At 33.6% G+C, this 20,417-nt stretch overlaps 2 protein-coding genes and 1 pseudogene across 2 annotated transcripts; 1 reads left to right on the forward strand and 2 right to left on the reverse strand.

The window, feature by feature from the left end:
* Positions 1–1,925: 1,925 nt before the first annotated feature.
* LOC104714046 (protein unc-13 homolog) lies at positions 1,926–6,040 on the forward strand. Its single transcript, XM_010419043.3, has 5 exons — positions 1,926–2,635; positions 2,975–3,838; positions 3,957–4,412; positions 4,536–4,728; positions 4,828–6,040. Exons 1-5 carry the CDS (start codon positions 2,108–2,110, stop codon positions 5,754–5,756), a joined length of 2,970 nt encoding a protein of 989 aa, XP_010417345.2. The 5' UTR covers positions 1,926–2,107; the 3' UTR covers positions 5,757–6,040.
* Positions 6,041–9,841: 3,801 nt separating this feature from the next.
* On the reverse strand, positions 9,842–13,642 carry LOC104703103 (leucine-rich repeat receptor-like serine/threonine-protein kinase SKM1). The gene is made up of 2 exons (XM_010419044.2): positions 10,980–13,642; positions 9,842–10,397 (listed from the first exon to the last, which is right to left on the reverse strand). Exons 1-2 carry the CDS (start codon positions 13,486–13,488, stop codon positions 10,027–10,029), a joined length of 2,880 nt encoding a protein of 959 aa, XP_010417346.2. The 5' UTR covers positions 13,489–13,642; the 3' UTR covers positions 9,842–10,026.
* A 5,242-nt stretch (positions 13,643–18,884) lies between these two features.
* On the reverse strand, positions 18,885–20,030 carry LOC147941865 (lachrymatory-factor synthase-like; annotated as a pseudogene).
* Positions 20,031–20,417: the final 387 nt, after the last annotated feature.

Here is a 20,417-nt window from a genome sequence, read left to right on the forward strand (position 1 = left end):
TATATATATATATATGTATATATATTTCGTTTGAAACAATTTAATTATTTTTAAAAAAAAATGTATGGTCCAATATGATGCCCACTAAAGAAGGATCATGAGACATGAGCGTGAGACCGTCTCCAAGCTGTTCGCCTCTGATGCTCTTCGTCTTCCAGCTCCTTTTCCCACTTTTATTTATATTCATCCGTTATTGACTTATTGTAAAATTACCAATCTCGATAAGACTCTATAGCTAATTAAATTAATCCATACATTTCATACAACAAATATTACCAATACTACTACTGGTCATACTCTTCCATAAAAATTGAGATATATGGATTAAATTTTGGATTAGTACTTTGCTAATACAAGAATTCATAATATGATACTTAAAATATTTTAAGATGATTTGACCATTTTTTAGTTCTTACCAAACGAACATTTTAAGTTCATCACATGTTAATTTTCCGTCAAAAAATTAAATATTTCGAATTTTAAACTAAATTTTACCAGCACTGTTTTAAACAATTATATTAGATATCAGTATATAAAAATATTACAAAACAATTATGATTTTCTTTGAGATTTCTAACAAATCTACCACATTACAAAACATTTCTTATAGTTTCTACCACTTTACATAACTCATTTTCTAGAATACCACATACATCATATAAATTAACTAAACTATCCCTCTATGATTACCTAATTTACTATTACAAAACTAAAGAAAATATATATATATATATATATATATATATTATATGTGTCTTGTACCATTCTCTCCCATGTCCAATATCGAGAAACCTTATCTCACCGGCACCGTTGAAGCTTTGGAATCTCGTTCTCCATGTTGATTTTTTTTGTAATCTCTTATCTGTTTTAATTCTTTTTCAGCTATCTCAATCTTTTCAAAACTTTCAAACCTCTCAACCTTTTTTTAAGCAGACAAGCTTCAAAATCCTTTCAATCAACAGTGGCAGTGGCAGGAGGCGGAGTAGTAGTCCAGCGACACTATTACAGACCCAAGTTCTATGCACATCTCATATGCTGAAGCTTTTACCCCTAGATCCACCAGATCTGCATCAATTCAAATTTCTGCCGAAGCTTCCTTGAAGTCTCTTTGCAACATGTCTATGTTGTCCCCTTCCTCTCCGGTAATGAGTGCCTCAACTCTGATCATCCGCTCATTACTGCGTAGCCGTCACACTATGCCATGGGATGGCTGCAAAAAGAGTTTAGGTTTTCTGAAAATAAGCCATGATGTTTTTTTGTCCATCATATTAATTGTTTCACATTATTTATGATGTTTTTTTGTCCATCATATTAATTGTTTCACATTATTTTTTTTTTGTCTACAACATTTGTTGTCCACTGTAATATTTTTGTCTACTATCCAGAATCTTGTCTACGAGAAATATTTGTCTACTGTAATATTTTTTAATGGACAACTTATAAGTAATGTCTATCGTTTATTAGTCTACAACACACTAATTTAGTGGTGGTAGACAAACTTATGTCAAATATAATTATTGTTTGCAGGATAAATATTGTCCACAACTTATATTTTGTCTATTATATATATTGTTAATTATTTGGTAAATCAATTAAAAAATCTAAATACATAAAAAATAATTCACATGTTATTTCCAGTCAATTTTAGTCAATTTATCTATCCCATGTGGTAGATCGAAAAAAATGTTTTTATTTGTGATAGAATCTGAAAGTTTTTAAGCAAATGTGGTAGAATTGACAAAATTCTCATTTTCATTCCTAACCGTATCAATTATATAATAATAAAAAATACACTATTCAATAGCAATAAATTATAGAAATTGTTACGGTCTATTTTTTTTTTTTAATTCTTATTTAATTACCTAATTCACTCGTTCCCTTGACTTAATCGATAATTATATATGGTAAACAAACAACTAAACATCAATCCAATAACTAACACTTGGAAAATTCCTTAAAATAATGAGATTAAAAAAGTCAAATAATGAAACAATAATGCCATTTTCTACTTAAAATTATTTGAAGTAACTGTATCAAAAAAAGCTGTTTTTGTTCTCTACCTCTCTCTCTCGTTCGATTCGCTTCGCTGCTCTCACACGCAAAAATAATGGCTCACCTCTTCAGAGAGCTGTCTCTGGGTCACTCCAAGAGAGAGTCTACACCACCGCCGCCGTCGTCACAATCGGCGACTTCACGCTCTTCTTCAATGTCTTCCGATCTACCTCCTTCACCACTCGGACAACTCGCTGTTCAGCTCTCCGATTCCGATCTCCGTTTCACTGCTTACGAGATCTTCGTCGCCGCATGTCGTAGCGCCACCGGGAAGCCTCTCTCATCCGCTGTTTCGAATCAGGATTCTCCCAATGGCTCTCCTGCTTCGCCGGCGATTCAGAGGTCTCTGACCTCAGCCGCCGCTAGTAAAGTTAAGAAGGCTTTGGGGTTGAGGTCTTCGTCTTCGCTTTCGCCTGGATCTAATAATAAGAGTCCTGGCTCTGGTTCTGGTTCTGCTTCGGGTTCCAATGGTAAGTCGAAGCGTCCCACTACTGTCGGTGAGCTAATGCGGATCCAAATGCGAGTATCGGAGGCTGTTGATTCCCGTGTTCGTAGAGCTTTTCTTAGGATTTCTGCTAGTCAGGTTAGCTCAATTTCACTTCTCGCTGGATCTCTGTGATCCTACTTGAGCTTAATTTTGTCTTGGCTTGGTCAAATTCTTACTTCACACCATGAAGGAGGATCTTCTGTTCAGATGGATTAGTTCTGATTAGAATAAATCTAGAGCTTGATTTTAGTTTAATTTCATGATCTTGTGATATACATGACGCCATTGACTTATCTGGGATAGATCTTAAATTTTGGTACTATTGTGGATAAGAAGAATGTGTGTTGTAACAATTGCATCTTAGTAATAATTGCAAGAGGCTGCAAAAGTTCTCGGCTTTAATGTTTTTGTTTGTTTGTCTGTTTTTGATTTCAGGTTGGAAGGAAGATCGAGTCGGTAGTTCTTCCATTAGAATTGTTACAGCAGTTAAAGTCTTCTGATTTTACGGATCAGCAAGAATACGATGCTTGGCTGAAGAGATCATTGAAGGTTCTTGAGGCAGGTCTTTTGTTGCATCCTCGCGTACCACTTGATAAGACGAATTCTTCTCAACGCTTGCGACAGATAATTCATGGTGCTTTAGACCGGCCGTTGGAGACTGGAAGGAACAATGAGCAAATGCAAAGTCTTCGATCAGCGGTCATGTCTCTTGCCACTAGATCTGATGGGTCTTTCTCTGACTCTTGTCACTGGGCTGATGGTTCTCCATTTAATCTCAGGCTCTATGAACTGCTTTTAGAAGCCTGCTTTGATTCTAATGACGCGACGTCCATGGTTGAGGAAGTTGATGACCTTATGGAACATATTAAGAAGACGTGGGTAATTCTTGGAATCAACCAGATGCTTCATAACCTCTGTTTTACGTGGCTTTTGTTTAGTCGCTATGTTGTAACTGGACAAGTTGAGATGGACTTGCTTCATGCTTGTGATTCTCAACTGGCAGAAGTTGCCAAAGATGCAAAGGCTACAAAGGATCCTGAATACTCTCAAGTTTTGAGTTCTACACTTAGTGCTATATTAGGTTGGGCAGAGAAAAGGCTTCTTGCATACCATGACACCTTTGACCGAGGTAATGTTAATTCCATGGAGGGAATTGTTTCTTTGGGTGTATCAGCTGCCAGGATATTAGTTGAAGATATATCTAACGAGTACCGTAGAAAAAGGAAAGGAGAAGTTGATGTAGCTCGTACCAGGATTGAGACATACATCAGGTCATCACTACGCACTTGTTTTGCTCAGGCAAGTATTTGCAGTTTCTTAGGGGATTCTTACCATCATTATTTATTTTTATTTATTTTTACTTACGACTGCTCCAACAATTATTCTAACTTATCTCTTTATGTGTGTCTTTCCATAGAGGATGGAGAAAGCTGATTCTAGCCGGAGAGCATCTAGGAACCAGAAAAATCCTCTTCCTGTTCTGGCCATTCTTGCGAAGGATATTGGTGAGCTAGCTGTTCAGGAAAAGCGAATGTTCAGTCCAATATTGAAGAGATGGCATCCATTTGCTGCAGGGGTTGCTGTGGCTACCCTCCATGTTTGTTATGGGAATGAGATTAAACAGTTTATATCCGGAATATCTGAATTGACACCCGATGCTGTCCAGATATTAAGAGCTGCAGATAAGCTAGAGAAGGATCTGGTGCAAATAGCAGTAGAGGATTCTGTTGACAGTGATGATGGTGGCAAAGCAATTATCCGTGAAATGCCTCCCTTCGAGGCTGAGACAGTTATTGCTAATTTGGTCAAAGACTGGATCAAGGCAAGAATAGACAGACTTAAGGAATGGGTTGACAGGAATATGCAGCAAGAGGTTAGTAAATCTGTCAGGAAGTTTGGTCTTAGAATTTGTCATCTTCAACTTTTAAGTTTTCTTTTATTTGGGGGTGATTAATGTTTTAAGGTTGAACCAAATTAACGCAAATTTTTTGTTCAGGTTTGGAAACCGCTAGAGAACCAGGAAGGAGGATATGCTCAATCTGCTGCCGAAGTGTTGCGAATTACTGATGAAACTTTGGAAGCATTTTTTCAGCTTCCCATACCCATGCATCCTGCAGTATTACCTGATTTAATCATTGGTTTAGATAAATATCTTCAGTATCATGTCTCAAAGGCGAAATCTGGCTGCGGTAAGTGTGCACATGATTTGGAATATTTTTTTCCTATTTAGTGGAAGAAGTCTAAAACTCTTAATTTCTCACACTTAACATATGTATGCTGATGCTCAGGCTCTCGGACTACGTACATGCCCACAATGCCTGCACTCACCCGATGTACAACAGAGTCGAAGTTCCAATGGAAGAAGAAAGAAAAGACACCTACCTCTCAGAAGAGAGACTCTCAGGCTTCGGTTATGAACGGTGAGAATTCCTTTGGGGTCACACAGCTGTGTGTTAGAATAAACAGCTTGCACAAAATTCGCAGTGAGCTCGACGTTGTGGAAAAGAGAGTGATCACACATCTGAGAAACTGTGAGTCAGCTCACACCGATGACTTTTCCAATGGCTTAGAAAAAAAGTTTGAGCTCACACCAGCGGCTTGCATCGAAGGCGTTCAACAGCTTTCTGAGTCTCTAGCTTACAAAGTTGTCTTCCATGACCTAAGCCACACATTATGGGATGGGTTATACATCGGTGACCTTTCATCTTCTAGAATCGATCCTTTCCTCAAGGAGCTCGAACAGAATTTGACAGTCATAGTAGAGACAGTACATGAAAGAGTGCGAACACGCATCATCACCGATATTATGAAAGCCTCGTTCGATGGATTCTTACTTGTCCTACTAGCTGGAGGACCCTCTAGGGCTTTTACAAGACAAGACTCCCAGATAATGGAAGAAGATTTCAAATCGATGAAAGATGTGTTCTGGGCAAACGGAGATGGTCTGGCCATGGACCTGATTGATAAGTTCTCGACCACGGTCAGAGGCGTGCTTCCTTTGTTTAGTACAGACACGGACAGTTTAATAGAGAGGTTCAAGGGAACGACCCTCGAAGCTTACGGGTCTTCAGCTAAGTCGAGGCTTCCGTTGCCTCCAACTTCAGGCCAGTGGAATGGCATGGAGCCAAACACACTCTTACGTGTTTTGTGTTATCGTAATGATGAATCTGCCACGAGGTTTCTCAAAAAGACATATAATCTGCCTAAAAAGCTCTAGTGGACTTGGGACTAGTACTGCAACGTTTTAATAACCTCACAAGATGAAGTGTGTGTTCCACTTGCAGGATGGAGCATCCGAGATTTGTATATTGAGTTTCATTTCTTTTCTTTTTTTAATGGTTTTTTGATACATTCTTATACGTATTATATATTTATTCATTTATATTCGTATGTTATTATTATTTTTGAAGAGTATACAAATAACTTATTCAATGTAGCTCCCGTTGTTTAATTCTTCACTTGTGTTAGTTTTCTTCTGCTAATAACATTTATTTTTGTTTTCTTGTCCTTTTGTTAGGTATTGTGGTTTTCTGTCAAGAAAAGAAAATCTATATAGATAATATCATATAATAGAAATGTTGTGCAAATTAATGAAAGTATAGAATTTTGATTTCCTAATTTTTCTGATATTCTCTTTTAAACTTCCGTGTGGATTCCAAAAATCAATCATGTAAAGAGGTTTTTTGTTGCTTAATTAATTGAACATTGAATTAAAATAAAAATGCATATCAAGCAAATCGTTATACTTCACGTTCACTTGTTTAGCTGGACATAACAACAAAATCTCAGTGTAACTTTCTTCATCCATTTGCCATATTTTTGTATAATGCGCAGAGGTTTCGTAAATGTAACATTCTTTGTTTTATATCTATATTAACATTTTTGAAATACATTTTTATGTCATTTTTGCGGGTTGGATCAAAAATTAAATTGTATAAACTGATTCAATGATTCACATCCTCATTAATTATAGTTGTTTTCTGAATATGGTCATTCATCGATATCTTAATATTTCTAATTTCTATCATTAACAATAAATATGGTAATTAATAAATCTCCTAATATTCATCGAGATTCTAATCATTTAATCCGAAATTATAACTTAAAATCAAAATTATTTAAAATCAAAACTAAATAATATATACTATAAATTAATAAATTACATATTCAGTTATATAAATTACGTATTCAGTTATAATACGTAATTTAATTAAATTTTATTATTATAATAATTGACATAATTTTATTAAATTACGCCTAGACCAACAGGGCGACTCTTCCACCAAGGCTATAACCACTAGTTACATACACACATATTCTCTCTTCTTCTTCTCTCCTTTTTTTGTTTGTTTGTTTTCTTCATCCTTTTAGTTTCCTATTCCATCCATTTATAGTTTGCAGTAAAATTATTCATTTTTAGATTTCATAGTCTCACTTTAAAAAATACCTTTTTAGTTTATTTTTGTTTCACTTTTTATAACAAACAATTTTAACTTAGTATATAACTAAATATTAAAATTGTATGTAATATATAGAACACAACAACATTTGCTTTCATGTTTTTTTTAGAAAAAATATCATTATCAAATTTTGAGTTGTACTTTATCTTGCATATTCACAAAAATTAAATTATAATTAGAAGTATGTAAAAAATTCTTATATTGTATATTTTTTTTAGCGTTTAATTTGGTTGTTTAGGTTGAAAATATTGTGTATCCCTTAGAGTATATTATCTTTTATTCAATATGTGTTTGACTCGTTTGAGTTCTTTATGTTGTATCCCTTAGGGTATAGTGTTCTTTCTTACGACGCAAATGTTAAACTCAGCATGTTAGGTTTCATATGTGGTATCTTTCTTCGTAAGCGATTTGTTTCATATTTTTCATTTCATTCTATACTATTTAGTTTCATTTTATAATATATAGTTTAAGTGTCGTAAACAAACACTATTCTCTATTTTAACTAATTCTTCTCCAATTCTAAAAATTCAAATCATGTTATACAAAGAAAAACAAATTATGTTAGAGAGTACATTTATTCATTCATTCATTGTCATTGCCGAGTAAAGAGAGAAAATGAAAAGGATGGTTTGTTCATATCTATTGAATCTGATATAAATGAAAAAGCCATGATTAGTGTAATTTTGAAATGGACCTATTGAGAAAAGGGAAATAAAAAGGAACTTTTTTTTACCGGAAAGGAAGTAAGGTCCAAAGGGCTTTTTGCATGGTCTCCAAGAAACGAGTATCATTGGTATCTTCGAGGCTTTTGACATTAGAACATGCTCCACTTAGTTGTTACGTCCCTCTCTACACTTATTCATGATTTACACAATTGTTTTAATCTCAAAGCAAACAACATCTTTGACAAAACAAAAAGCAAATGAAACCCAACAAGCATGATGAGTATAAACTTTATGAGAAAGGCTGATTTATGTTGTCGATCCGTGGTGTAAAAAGGGGTCTAATTATAGTGATTTCGTAGCAATTCATCTTCTATCTGAATTTGTTCACCGGAAACATGATTTTTTCTTTTCATTTTTTTTTAACATACATTGTTTTCTTAAATAATTTGTTTAAAAGAGTAAGATTTAATCCAATAAAAAAGATCTATAACGATGCATTTATATATTGCATTTTTTTACATGTTGGCAAGTGTGTAAAATATTTTTAAAATATGACTATAATATTTATATTTGGTTAATGTTTTGATAACCAAGAAGTCCAAGAGTTATCTTTAAGACTGAGATCTCAAATTTTTGTGCAGGCATCGGGTGCTTCTGGCCGAGGTTGAGTAGCTTCAAGATGGATATTTTGACCTCACCACACGTCGACACCTCAAATCTTCATTTCGGTTTCAAGGAAGACAAGAATTAGCTCTACTTGCATTAAAGGCGTCTTTTGTTCCTATTTAATTACCATGCTATTTTAGATTTCCGTTCTTCTATGTGGCTTAGTCCAAATATTGAACTAGAGAAACATTTCTTATGATTTTGAGTATAATTCTAAGATTAGTTATAGACCGTAGTTAACTAGTGTTATTAATTTGATTAAGAAAACTCTCTAGCTTTGTTCTTATTAATTTTCTAATACAAATGGATATGAACAAATCTCTCCTTTGAAGAAAAAGAGAAAAGAAAAGGTTTTTCGATCTTCTCATTCTCATCATTGCAAGCAAAAATAATTTATATATATATAGACAAACATGCACATACAAAACATAAAAGAATTGTAGAAAGTAGAAAATATTAAGAAGAGAAACCATGGAACAATGATAACTAATTTCAAAAACCACAGTGGGTGCAAGTGTTGGGTCCTTTTCGTATTGGCTATTCGTTTTGTTCCTTAATATCTTTTGACCACATTGTCGAAATTTCATGTTTTTAAGTACAATTTTATTAAAGTTATCCACTCAATCATCTCATTTAATTATCACTTGTAATTATTTTATCATTATGTCATAGTTGGTTCATAAAGATGACGAGGACAGTAGTGCTATTGTAACTTATTCTTTAACACAAAGTATAATGGTTCCATTATGGTATAAACACGTCACGCAAGTCTCATTTTCACTTTATAACAAAAGTCTCGTTTCCATAAATCTAATTTTGTTCGATTTTTCCACACTAAATAGTAAAAATCAGATATGGTCTTGTTAGAAATTTACAACTACACTCCACTATGCACCTTCGACTAAGTCTAAGATTTTTAGAAAGATTTTTACTCCAATAAAAATAATAAAATACATTTAAACATCATTTACCGCCATGATTAATTACTAATGAAACATTTGGGAATTACCCCTATTTTGGAGTTTGATTTGCTTTATTAGCTTAATCAGATTAACGGATTACACTAACGGACAAATTTCATCAAAAATTCTTAAAATTTTTGACTTATTTCCTATTGATTATATTGAAATTTTCCCATCATTAATCGGTTGAATATCTGTTGAATTTTCTTATAGAATCGTTTGCGTTGGAATTTTTGTTTATTTTGCTTGTGTTTTGTTTTTGTAGTGAATTGGTCTACCCAAATATAAGGCTGTAAAGGCAAAAAAAGAAGGTTTTATCCGCGTATGGTGTTTCCTAAAAAAATAATTGGACGGTACATGTCCTTGTAGAAAACTTGTAAAAGGTCTGATTAGAGTGACCTAAAATGTAATTTATTGTCACATGCATATCACTTGTCAAAATGAATTGAGATACTACAATGCGTATATTTTTACTTGACTAGTTAAACATTTTAGAACAAATTCGTCAGTCCGATCAGTCCATGCTTTTTTTCTTGTTCACATAAAAGATTTTTAGACCATTCTTAATTCAACTTAAATTATATATACTCGTTTACATTCCATCAGTAAACAATCAAGATAACATAAACAAAACCATCTTGATAGACGATCTATTTGGGTTATTAAACCTGACAAAGAAGAAGAAGAAAAAAAACCCTACCAAAATTACTTAATAGATCACGAAACGAAAATTGTCAGGCCAACAACCGTATCTTTGGAAAATATGAAATGCAAAAAGAACTTGACGATGAGGTAGACTCTAATGCTTGTAAAACTTTCTTGATGCAGGGCCTCTCTTGTGGATCAATGGCCGTACAGTTCAAAGCTAAGCTCATGACATGGACAATGTCGCGCTGATGTACCGTTGTGTCGATAGATGAGTCGATCCACGTCTCAGTATTGCTATTCAAGTATGAATATCTAGCCCAGTTAACCAAACTTCCATTTACTTTAGATTCTATGTCCTCATCACCGGAAAAACTTTTACCGGTGAGGAGATGAAGGAGGAGGATTCCAAAACCATAGATCTCACTTTTACTTGTCATTTCCTTGTGCTCCCTCGTTTCTACGATACAAAATCGAAAAATAAAAACTTTGATCAGAGGAAAAGAGAAATTACAAAAAAAAAAAATGAAAATATAGATAAAATCCCTTTTTCATGTCAAATGAAAACAACAATCATTTTTTAAAAATCCATACTATTTTGGGATTACATAGTGGTGGGCTTGAAAACCGAACCGCGCGATGTGAAATTCATCGATCAGAAGTCGAACCCAATTTTGTTACACAAAATTTTAATATATAAATTTTGTTTATATATAGTAACTATAGATTGGCTTCCACTAAAACTCTATGATATTTAATAATATATTATATTTCTAAAGTTAATATTTTATTCATATCCAAATCTATGGCCATGGGAAAAAAGAAAAAAACTGAGCGAAACTAATAAATTTTGGCTCATTTATGTTTTCTATTTTCCAAAACGTGAAACCTCAAAAACGGAATGAGACGCTTATGATTAACCTCAAAAACCTCAACAAATTTTGTGGGTCTTTTTTTGGCGACAATGAAATATATGATTTTTTTTTTTTGGTTCGAAGAGATGTAACTATGTTTAACAAAAAAAAAAAAAATGTAAGTGTACCTGGGGCCATGTAAGCAGCATCCATGCAAAGTAGGCCCGGAAGACCGAGACAAAGCCTTGGTTCATACTTGACGTCGATGACAATATTCTCCGGCGATAGATTACCGGCAACAACCGCCGTAGAACACCGGCAATGTAAAAACCGAAGAGCTTCTGCGATACTTATCATAATATTCCTTCGTCTTTCCCAACTCAAACCATTCAAAATCTGGCTCAGTCGTTCCCCTTCGACGTTTTCGTGTATCAAGTAGGCCACTTTTTCAGACCGGCACGTAGCAACTAACTTAAGTATGTTTTTGTGCTCAGAAATTTTCTTCATTTCCGTTATCTCGGGAAGAGAATCAAACTTCTTGACCTCCTTAACAACGAACTGCATGCCGTTTTTATCCGCAAAAACGTTTTCGTCCTTGAGAGATGATAGAATCGCCTTCACTGTGTGGGACTTCATGAATCTTGAATCGAAGAATTGAATTTCCCACTTTGTACCATCTTCTTGTTCCACTTTCTTGACCTCCAAAACGTTGTGCTTCCTTTGAAAGACGAGAACGATAAAGAAACCGCAGACAATGACGGCAAAGAAAGCTACAAAAGTTGAAGTGACGACAAACCACCAACTCTTTGTGCTTCTCTTTCTAACAATCTTGCAAGGACGTAATCCGCTAGCGGTGTTTTCGCCGCAGAGATCGCTATTACCCGCGACCGCTGTTGCGTTTATGGCAAGAAAAGCTCCGGTTGAAGGTAAGCTACCGTGAAGAAGATTATGAGAGATGTTGACTTGAACAAGAGACTCGATGTTCCCTAGATTCTTCGGAATCTCGCCAGATAATCGGTTGCAAGACAGATCAAGATCGCCTAGAACTGGGAATTCTGAGAAGCTAGAAGGGATCTCTCCGGTAAGATTGTTGTGGCTCAAATCAAGATTCACTAGATTCTTGCAAGAAGACAAGTCGCTTGGGATCATTCCAGAGATCTCGTTCTCACTTAAATCCATATCCATAAGTTGAGGGAACTTCATGAGTCGTAGCGGAACCATTCCAGAGATCTTGTTCCTTGATAAATCGAGCTTCTTGAGTCTTTTGCTTCTAGAAAGATCAGGTAAATCACCGGAGAAGTTGTTCCTGCTGAGGTTTAACATCTCAAGTTGTGGCATGTCCCATGTGCTGATATTACCTTGGAGGTTGTTGTTTGATAAGTCCAAGAAGTTAACAAGTTGTAACTTGGTGAAACCTCGAGGTAACTCGCCTGAGAATCCATTGTTTTGAAGCCTCACGCGTTCTAAGATCGGGCACGTGCCTAAACTCGGTGGAATTTGGCCGTCTAGAGAGTTGGAAAAGAGGATGAGCTTAGTGAGATGGCCAGATTCACAGAGGGTGTCAGGGAGTTTTCCGGTGAGATTGTTGGTAGAAAGATCAAGAACAGTGAGGTTGCTATGTTTCCCAAGATTCGCTGGGATCCCGCCAGAAAAGTTGTTGGACCAAAGCTGAAGAACTTTAAGACGTGGCAAAGAAGTTACACCTTCTGGAATTGTTCCGGTTAAGTTATTAGAGAAGAGATGGAGAATCTCCAAGCTTTTCATCTGAGCAACAAGCTCAGGGATCTCCCCGGAGAGCAAGTTATCGCTTAAGTCTAGAGAGATGAGGTTTTTGAGGGAGAAGATAGACAGTGGGATCTGACCGGAGAGCTTGTTTTGGTAGAGAAACATGTACTGAAGCTTCTTCAAGTCTCCTAGTGAAGGAGGTATCGGTCCAGAGAGATTGTTGTAGACGAGATCAAGGTGTTTGAGAGAGGATAAGCCACCGATTTGGTAAGGGATTGCACCGGAGAGATTGTTGTATCCCAGGTATATCCATTTCAAGTTGTTCATCTTCCATAACTCTGCCGGTATGCCACCGGTTAACTGGTTTGAAGCCAATGTTAAGAACTCTAATCTCGAGAGGTTCCCAAGATAGGTCGGTACATGGCCCATTAAGACGTTTCCGCCGAGATCGAGGGCTCTAAGATTCGAGAAAAACCCGATGTCGTCATAGATCTCACCCGCGAGCATGTTGTTGGAAAGATCTAACGTGTAGAGGTTTGGAAGAAAGCCTCGAGGGATGGAGCCAGAGAAGTTGTTGTTGCTTAGGTTGAGGTAACGAAGAGAAGGAGACGAAGTGGTAAAGATGTCATGAGGGATTGGACCGGACAAGTTGTTGTTTGAGAGGTTGATAGTTCGAAGAAAAGGTAGCCGGAAAGCTGTGGAGTTAAGGATTTGGCCGGAGATGTTCTTGGTGGAGAGATCGAGAGAGACAACACGAGAGAAGTTGTTGCAAACGATGCCGTTCCAAAGACACACATCATTAGTTGAAGAGTTAGACCAAGAAGATAGGTGCCTTAGAGGGTCTTGAATTGAGGCTTTGAATGATAATAGAAGCTCAAGTTCATTTGCGTGAAGGCAGGAGAAGTTCAGAAACAAGAAGAATAATGTGGTGATGAGATATGGAGGTTGATGATGATGATGAGAAGTAGACATTTTTGCTTTTGTTCTTTGGCTTTGGTCTATTATAACATGAGGTTATTGCATATGTATATATGCTCATGTGATGTGAGTGTTTCTCTTAAGGATTGTGATTTGCTTTGAACCTTAGCTGTAAAACAGAAGAAAATATATATATATTTATATATCTAAAAGAGGGATCAATGATGACCTTCGATTAGAAATATTAGAATAGTCCTATTTTCTTTTATATTTTCTCATTTTTTTCCTTCATTCTTTGTACTAGATGGAAAAGGGATAAAAAGTGCTAGGATGGGCTACAAAAAGGGGAATATTACCAAAGTTCAAATTTTAAAATAGAAAGAAACAAAAAAAGGTGGCAAGCACATTGGCACCTTAAATTATGGCTATTTTTAATATTAATATTATTCATTAAAAAAATATAAAGAACACTAATTATTAAATATTTAAATAAACAAAATACATTTTCGATGATGATCTAGAACAAGAATTTTCTTTTTGCCCTCGCAAAGTATGAATACTGTTTACGTTATTCTGAATTTAATTTAATTTTTTTTTTATCAATTTCTCAAGTCAATATTTTCTTAGTTAAATCTAATAATGATTATTATTATTTTATTTATATTTGTATAAAATAAATAAACACAGGCTGATAAAACAAGTAATTTTTTTTTGTCCAAAATGCTTTATGGACATGTTTCGTTTTATATTAGAAAGTATATTAAAATTCAATGTAACCAATATAGATATACATAAGTACTATACCTTGTATAGTATTGTTCTAAAATGATTAATGGCGTAAACTAACTCACCCTTCCGATTACTTTCAAGTTTCAACTAAGAACCACGTCACATGAGTATATGACATTTGCATCTAAGAAGCTGTAGATGAAACTGTTTATGTTGGTACCATAGCAAGTTAAATCAAGACATTCCATTATAACTTCAAAGCTGAGCTAGATATCAGTTCGTTCAAACTTTTTCTGTCCAAATTAGCTCATCTCTAAAACTAGTTGGACGGCTTAATGAGGCAAAGGGCATTTCTATTGTTGAGATACTCTCTCGAGTCTTTTATAAATATAAAATTAATATTTTTAGTATAGATTAGTTGCATAATTAAATTCTTAATCAGAAAAGAACTAAACTAATCATGTGAAAACAAGTGTTATTTGAATTGAGAGACTTTCCTCCTCTTCCTCTTCCTCTTCCGTATTTTCTAATTATTTTTTATCTATTTGAGAGACTATCAATAACGATGCTCTAAATTAAATATAGCTAAATCTTACTTAAAAACAAAAATTAATGACATTTAAAAATTTCATACAACATAAAACACATACGTTGATAAATAGAATGAACTATGCATCTATTTATATTATAAAGTACTAACAGCTGATAGTACCTTGAAGAAACGAATTAATTGTATTACATTATTTTAAAAAAGCTAATAAAACGATTTAAAATGAACATTAAGAAAAAAAACAGGATAAAACATATTATTTTGATTATTGTTTGAACTCTTGCTTTTTAAGTTATATTGATTCCAGCGTTCAAAGTAACACACGTACATTATTTCACAATTATCTTTAAATTGGACATATTAGCTAGAAAAAAAACTTCTTAGTTTAGGGTAAAAGATAAAGGACATGAATGTTATCATAAATCTAACGCGAGTAAATGATAGAAACATCACTATTACTTTTGTTTTTTTCTTTCACTTTTCGAATTGGACGTTTGAACACGGACAGATGAGGATGGGATTGATGTCGTCAAAAAGCCTCTGAGATTTTTGTCGGCTTACTATCGAAATGTTCTTTTGACTGAAGAAAATAAAAACACTTTTTCTTGTGACTAAAACATCTTATGTGAACGTTGAAAAGCATTTTCCCACTCCACACTTAATCATTATCGTTTTTGTACTTAATCATGCCTACTTAAATTGAGATCTTCTATATATAATATCATATTAATAAAATTTACAAGTATACTAATAAAATGTGATAACATACGAGTATATACATAGTAAGACTACAATGTTTTCGTTTGAATATAAGCAATTAATTTCATCACAAATCTGGTTACCCTATGACGTTGTGATATAATTGTCGTGGTGCAGCTGGTATGTTGACATGGATATGAACTGCAAACTGCAACTAGTTGCATATCGCATAATCACTGACATCATATATTTCCTTTAAAAGATATATTATATCTCTTCAGATGATTGTACAATACCATGTTTGATACGCCTTTTCCCAAGCTCATTCATTCACGATCAAGCTCCAAACAGAATCCTAAAGGGAAAAAAAAAATCATTACAAAAACGAACAATGAACTTGAGGTACGCAATTGTTGAACTTATCCCACGACGCCATCTCATCTTAAAGAAACATAAGCTCGAGTGAAAAAGGTTAAGTCTGCACAATGATAAGACACCACCCTTGGGCTTTTCTACGTGAAACGCTGCCTTTTGTCCGCTCACCCAGTAAAACCCTCTCCTTGGTGCTCTATTTCTTTCATACATAATTAACATAGCCAATTTTACTTTTTATCTTTGTGTCCACTCATATACTCGAGCAATTAATTCCAAATGTTATATTGTGGCACATGGATCTAACCCATATGCATTTAAGTTGTTATATATCCGTATCGAACTTGTATAATCTTGGAATGGATTTGTACCACCGAAACGCACCTCGAGAACTAAAATTGAAAAGGATTGGACCCATCAAACAAAAAGAATAAATTATAGTGGAAGGAATATATACAGAGAATGGTCATTGTCGCGGAAGGGCATGCTTCGCTCCCCACACGCCCACTTTCTCTCATCCCACGCTTGTTCTCTTCTTTTCGTTTTCTTCCTTAAGTTAATGAAATAATTCCAACTTCCTAAGAATATCCAAATTAAGGTACATATATCCCATATCAAATAATTATATAATATCATATAGAGAAGATATTAATAACTGATCTACATATATACGGGATAACATAAGCATATATTTTTTCTATGAACGTACCTTCAAAGATTACTTCCTCTACATTTGACAGTAAAGAAGGCAAAAAAAATGAAAATCGAGCTAGATTCTCGAGAAAAAAAGTTTTAGGTCGTCGAAATGTGCATATGATGATACTTCGAAGCATATGATGAATCGATGATACTTCGAACTAACACCAATAAAAACAAGACACAAAGATTCTTGTTATGACTAATGATGAGACACGAGTGACGTAGAGCCGACCCGTTTCCTTTGGAAGAGTTGTCTATCTCTCCTTTACACATTGATTGTAGGTCTAACTGTGTTCTTAACTAGTGGTCCAAAGTAGTCACTACTAATCACTTTATCAAATTAAATTAGTGAGTGAGAGATTAAATCTAAGTTTCCGATATTGATTAGAGGGAAAGAGTATCGAGTGGCTTCCCAACTAATGTTGTGTTGCTTCTTTTGTTTTCATTTTAGTATTTTTGTTGTCTAAAGCTTTGCTTTTGAACAGTACCGGTATCTACTCATGTCGGCCTTGAATGGTCCACTAAGATAATGACTTGTTCGTTTAGAATTTTTTGTTTGTTTAGTTAATTTGCCAAAGTGATAAGTAAGACAATGACAATGGTACGACATATATTGGCATATTGCTATCAAATCGTATTATTTTCCTCTTCTATTTAATTGTTAATTGAAAATTTATATTTTTCATAAAATACAGTAAAACCATTATAAATTAATAATTATGGTGATATTAATATATCTATAAATCATATTTATTAATTTAGCATACATAAATTACAAAAGTATAGATGAATTCACTTATATAATGATATACATAAATTCAAACTGATGATGAATGATCTTACTTACCTAAATTAACAGTCTATAATACTATCAAAATAAAATGGATGCATAGTTAAAAATTAAAACTTACAGGGATTTCTGCTATTTTTATGATTCAATTATAAAATATGCTACAACAATTTATTAAGAAAACACAAACAATTGTTTTATAGAAATGAGGTCAAACAAAGATCATGAATGTTTTGCTGTTTTTAAATGGTTTCTAGTTTTGCCTTTGGTTTTTGATTTTTTTTAGTTTTAAATTTTAGTGTAGATTTTATTTTTTCCAAAATCTTGAAAAGAAACTTGTTTGGTTATATATTTATATTTTTTAAAAAATTTCAAGTTATTATATTTTAAATTTTTTTCTAGTTATTGTTGTGGGCTTGAAGTTTTTTTAAAAGATGTCACGTAAACTTTTTAGGAAACCCAAAAAGTTGGTTTTTGGATTTTATGAAAAAATAATCAAAATCTATTAAAATTTGATTTCCTGTTTTTTAGGAAATCTATATTTATTAGAATCATGAATGGCTAATTAACTAGTTTTTGAAAAATCAAAAGCTAAAACTGGTGCAAAATCTCTAGCCATTCAAGGCCAAAATCTATTTTAAAAAAAAGATTAAAAACAGACATTAGTATTATCAATATATATATATATATATATATCTATATATGTAAATTTATATAATTATTATTTATAATATTTTTGGGATGTGTTTTACATAGGAATTAAAAAAAAAATTATCGAATTTTGTCAATTTTTATACTGTCCCAACTCAGAACCAGCAAAATTTAAGGTGCTTATTAATTTATAGAAAATTTACTATATTTTATTATGTTTATTAATTTATCGTGTATTAATTTATAGAGGATTTACTGTATTGTTTTGTTGTATGAACATCTAATTTATTAATTCTTATTAATTAAAAATGTATGTGACATTATACTCTATTGCATAATGTCTTAATTTACAAACAATAAGTTAACATTTAATCCTATATTTTTAATTTGGAAGTACATTTGGCAAAATAACCTTTTTATTATTAAAATATTAGTTTTGTGGATTTTCATTTTTTTAATTTTTGGAAGGTTTCCATTTATATATATTTTTTCCTTCTTGTGTGAGAGTTTTTGTAAAATAACCTGTTAATTTCTTATATTTTATGAGACAAATCATAGGAATTTGAAAGCCTCGGTATGAAAAAAGAAAATGTACATATGATTCTACAATAGTACAATCACTCATGCTAGAATTTTAAGAGGTTTGCAGACTACAACTTTTCATCCAACTGAAACGATGTGACTTATTTGGTTAATTGATAAGAATAAAAAGTCAATAAACATTATACATTGTTTTGCATTTTTCGACAATTGAGTTCTGTATTGACATTTTTTCCAATATTTTTTTTTAGTTGCTTTTTCCACATTTCATATGTTACCAGTAGACCCATTAGAATGAAATGAAAGAGAGAAGGTGAAGTTGTGTGTTGACTAAAAAAAAAATATTGTGAAGTTGTGTGATAGAAAGACACAGTATTGTCTAACTAGCTTAAACTACACGGAACAGAAAAATTGCTACTCTTTGTTTTACTTTTGTGCCACATTTTTTATTTAAGCTCCAAAATGGCCATCTTACAAATTCACCACAATCTTAAAATAGGTTTTGTTAAAAGCATATTTGCTATTATTGAGATATATATCCCACATCCAGAGAATAGAGATTTGTAGGACAATATATATACTACATGGGTCTCTTCATTCATTGTCAATTGGTTTTGAGTTGGACCCCATGTTTACTAATATGGTATTATAGCCTATGGTAAATTTCTCTCGATTGTGGATTCACCCGTGGATGTCCAGTCCTACAAACTTCACGCTTCAGATGTCTAATCCTGAGCGTAAGGATAGTGTATTGAGATATATATCCCACATCAAGATAATAGAGATTTGTAGGGCAATATATATAGTATATGGGTCTCTCCACTCATTGCCAATTGGTTTTGAGTTAGATCCCATATTTACTAATAACTATCAACTTATCAACAACTTTTGAAAGAAGACTCTCCTCTTGTCAAAGCCTCTTCCATGTTCTTGGCGATTACCCCAAGTGCTTTCTCGTATTTCTTCACCAAATCATCTAGAGACAATCCTCTCACGGGATGAACGGTGAAACTCCACTCAATCACACAACCATCAACGTCTTCAACTTTGCCACGTGGAGATATCTTCAGCGTGGAGACGTAGGACTCGAATCCAATGTTACTCTCCACTATCTCATATCTCATTACACGCTCCACTGGATCAATGGCCACCAGCTTCTCCTTCGACCATCCCACGGCCGAGTTCACCGTTGTTGCCGTGGATGCCGTGACACGTGCCTAGCGTCGGAAGCCAGTTGTTGAGATTGAAGAAATCGGTGAAGAGAGGCCAGATTTGGTCTGGCTTTGTCTTTCTGAGGGTAGCTGACACTTTGGCTTGCCACTTCTCTGCCCTTGAAGCTTCTTCCATGTCAAAGAAAGAAGATCTAGATATATGAAAAATAAGATAGAGTGTTACTTTTCTGACAATTTATGTACGAATCTCATAATTAAGTGGAAATATGTATTAACAATTAATCTGGAATGGGATTTAATTATCTTAATAAAAACTTAGAGCCTTAAAGGTTGCGTGATGCCAATGTTGTTCTTGATATAGATGTGTTTAGCAAGTGTTTTATTATTATCACCTCTTGGGAAAATGAAAGATAGGCCGCGGTAACAGCGAAACATGTACTGTTATGGTGTTTTTTAAAAGTTTTTATTTTTATTTTTATTGGTAAGTGTTAATGGTTTTTGGCAGTTTTGAAAAGTTTGCTGAATATAGAATAAATGCAAATTTACTAGTAAATAAATTTAAAAGGTACTGTTGAAATATTTTGTGATTTACTACTTAAACAATCATTTATCCTAAAAGCCTTTTAATTTACTAAAATTATAAATCAAACTAAAATAATAATAGAAAATATTTCACTTTATGGTTTTATATACATTTTTAATATCAAAAATATAATAATATAGCAAAAGAAAAGTTTTCAAAGTAATTATGTAACATTTTAAATTAAAATATCACGGTTTT

The sequence above is a fragment of the Camelina sativa genome, chromosome 7 (genome assembly GCF_030686135.1).
Source record: "Camelina sativa cultivar CO46 ecotype springtype chromosome 7, ASM3068613v1".
Lineage (NCBI taxonomy): Eukaryota > Viridiplantae > Streptophyta > Magnoliopsida > Brassicales > Brassicaceae > Camelina > Camelina sativa.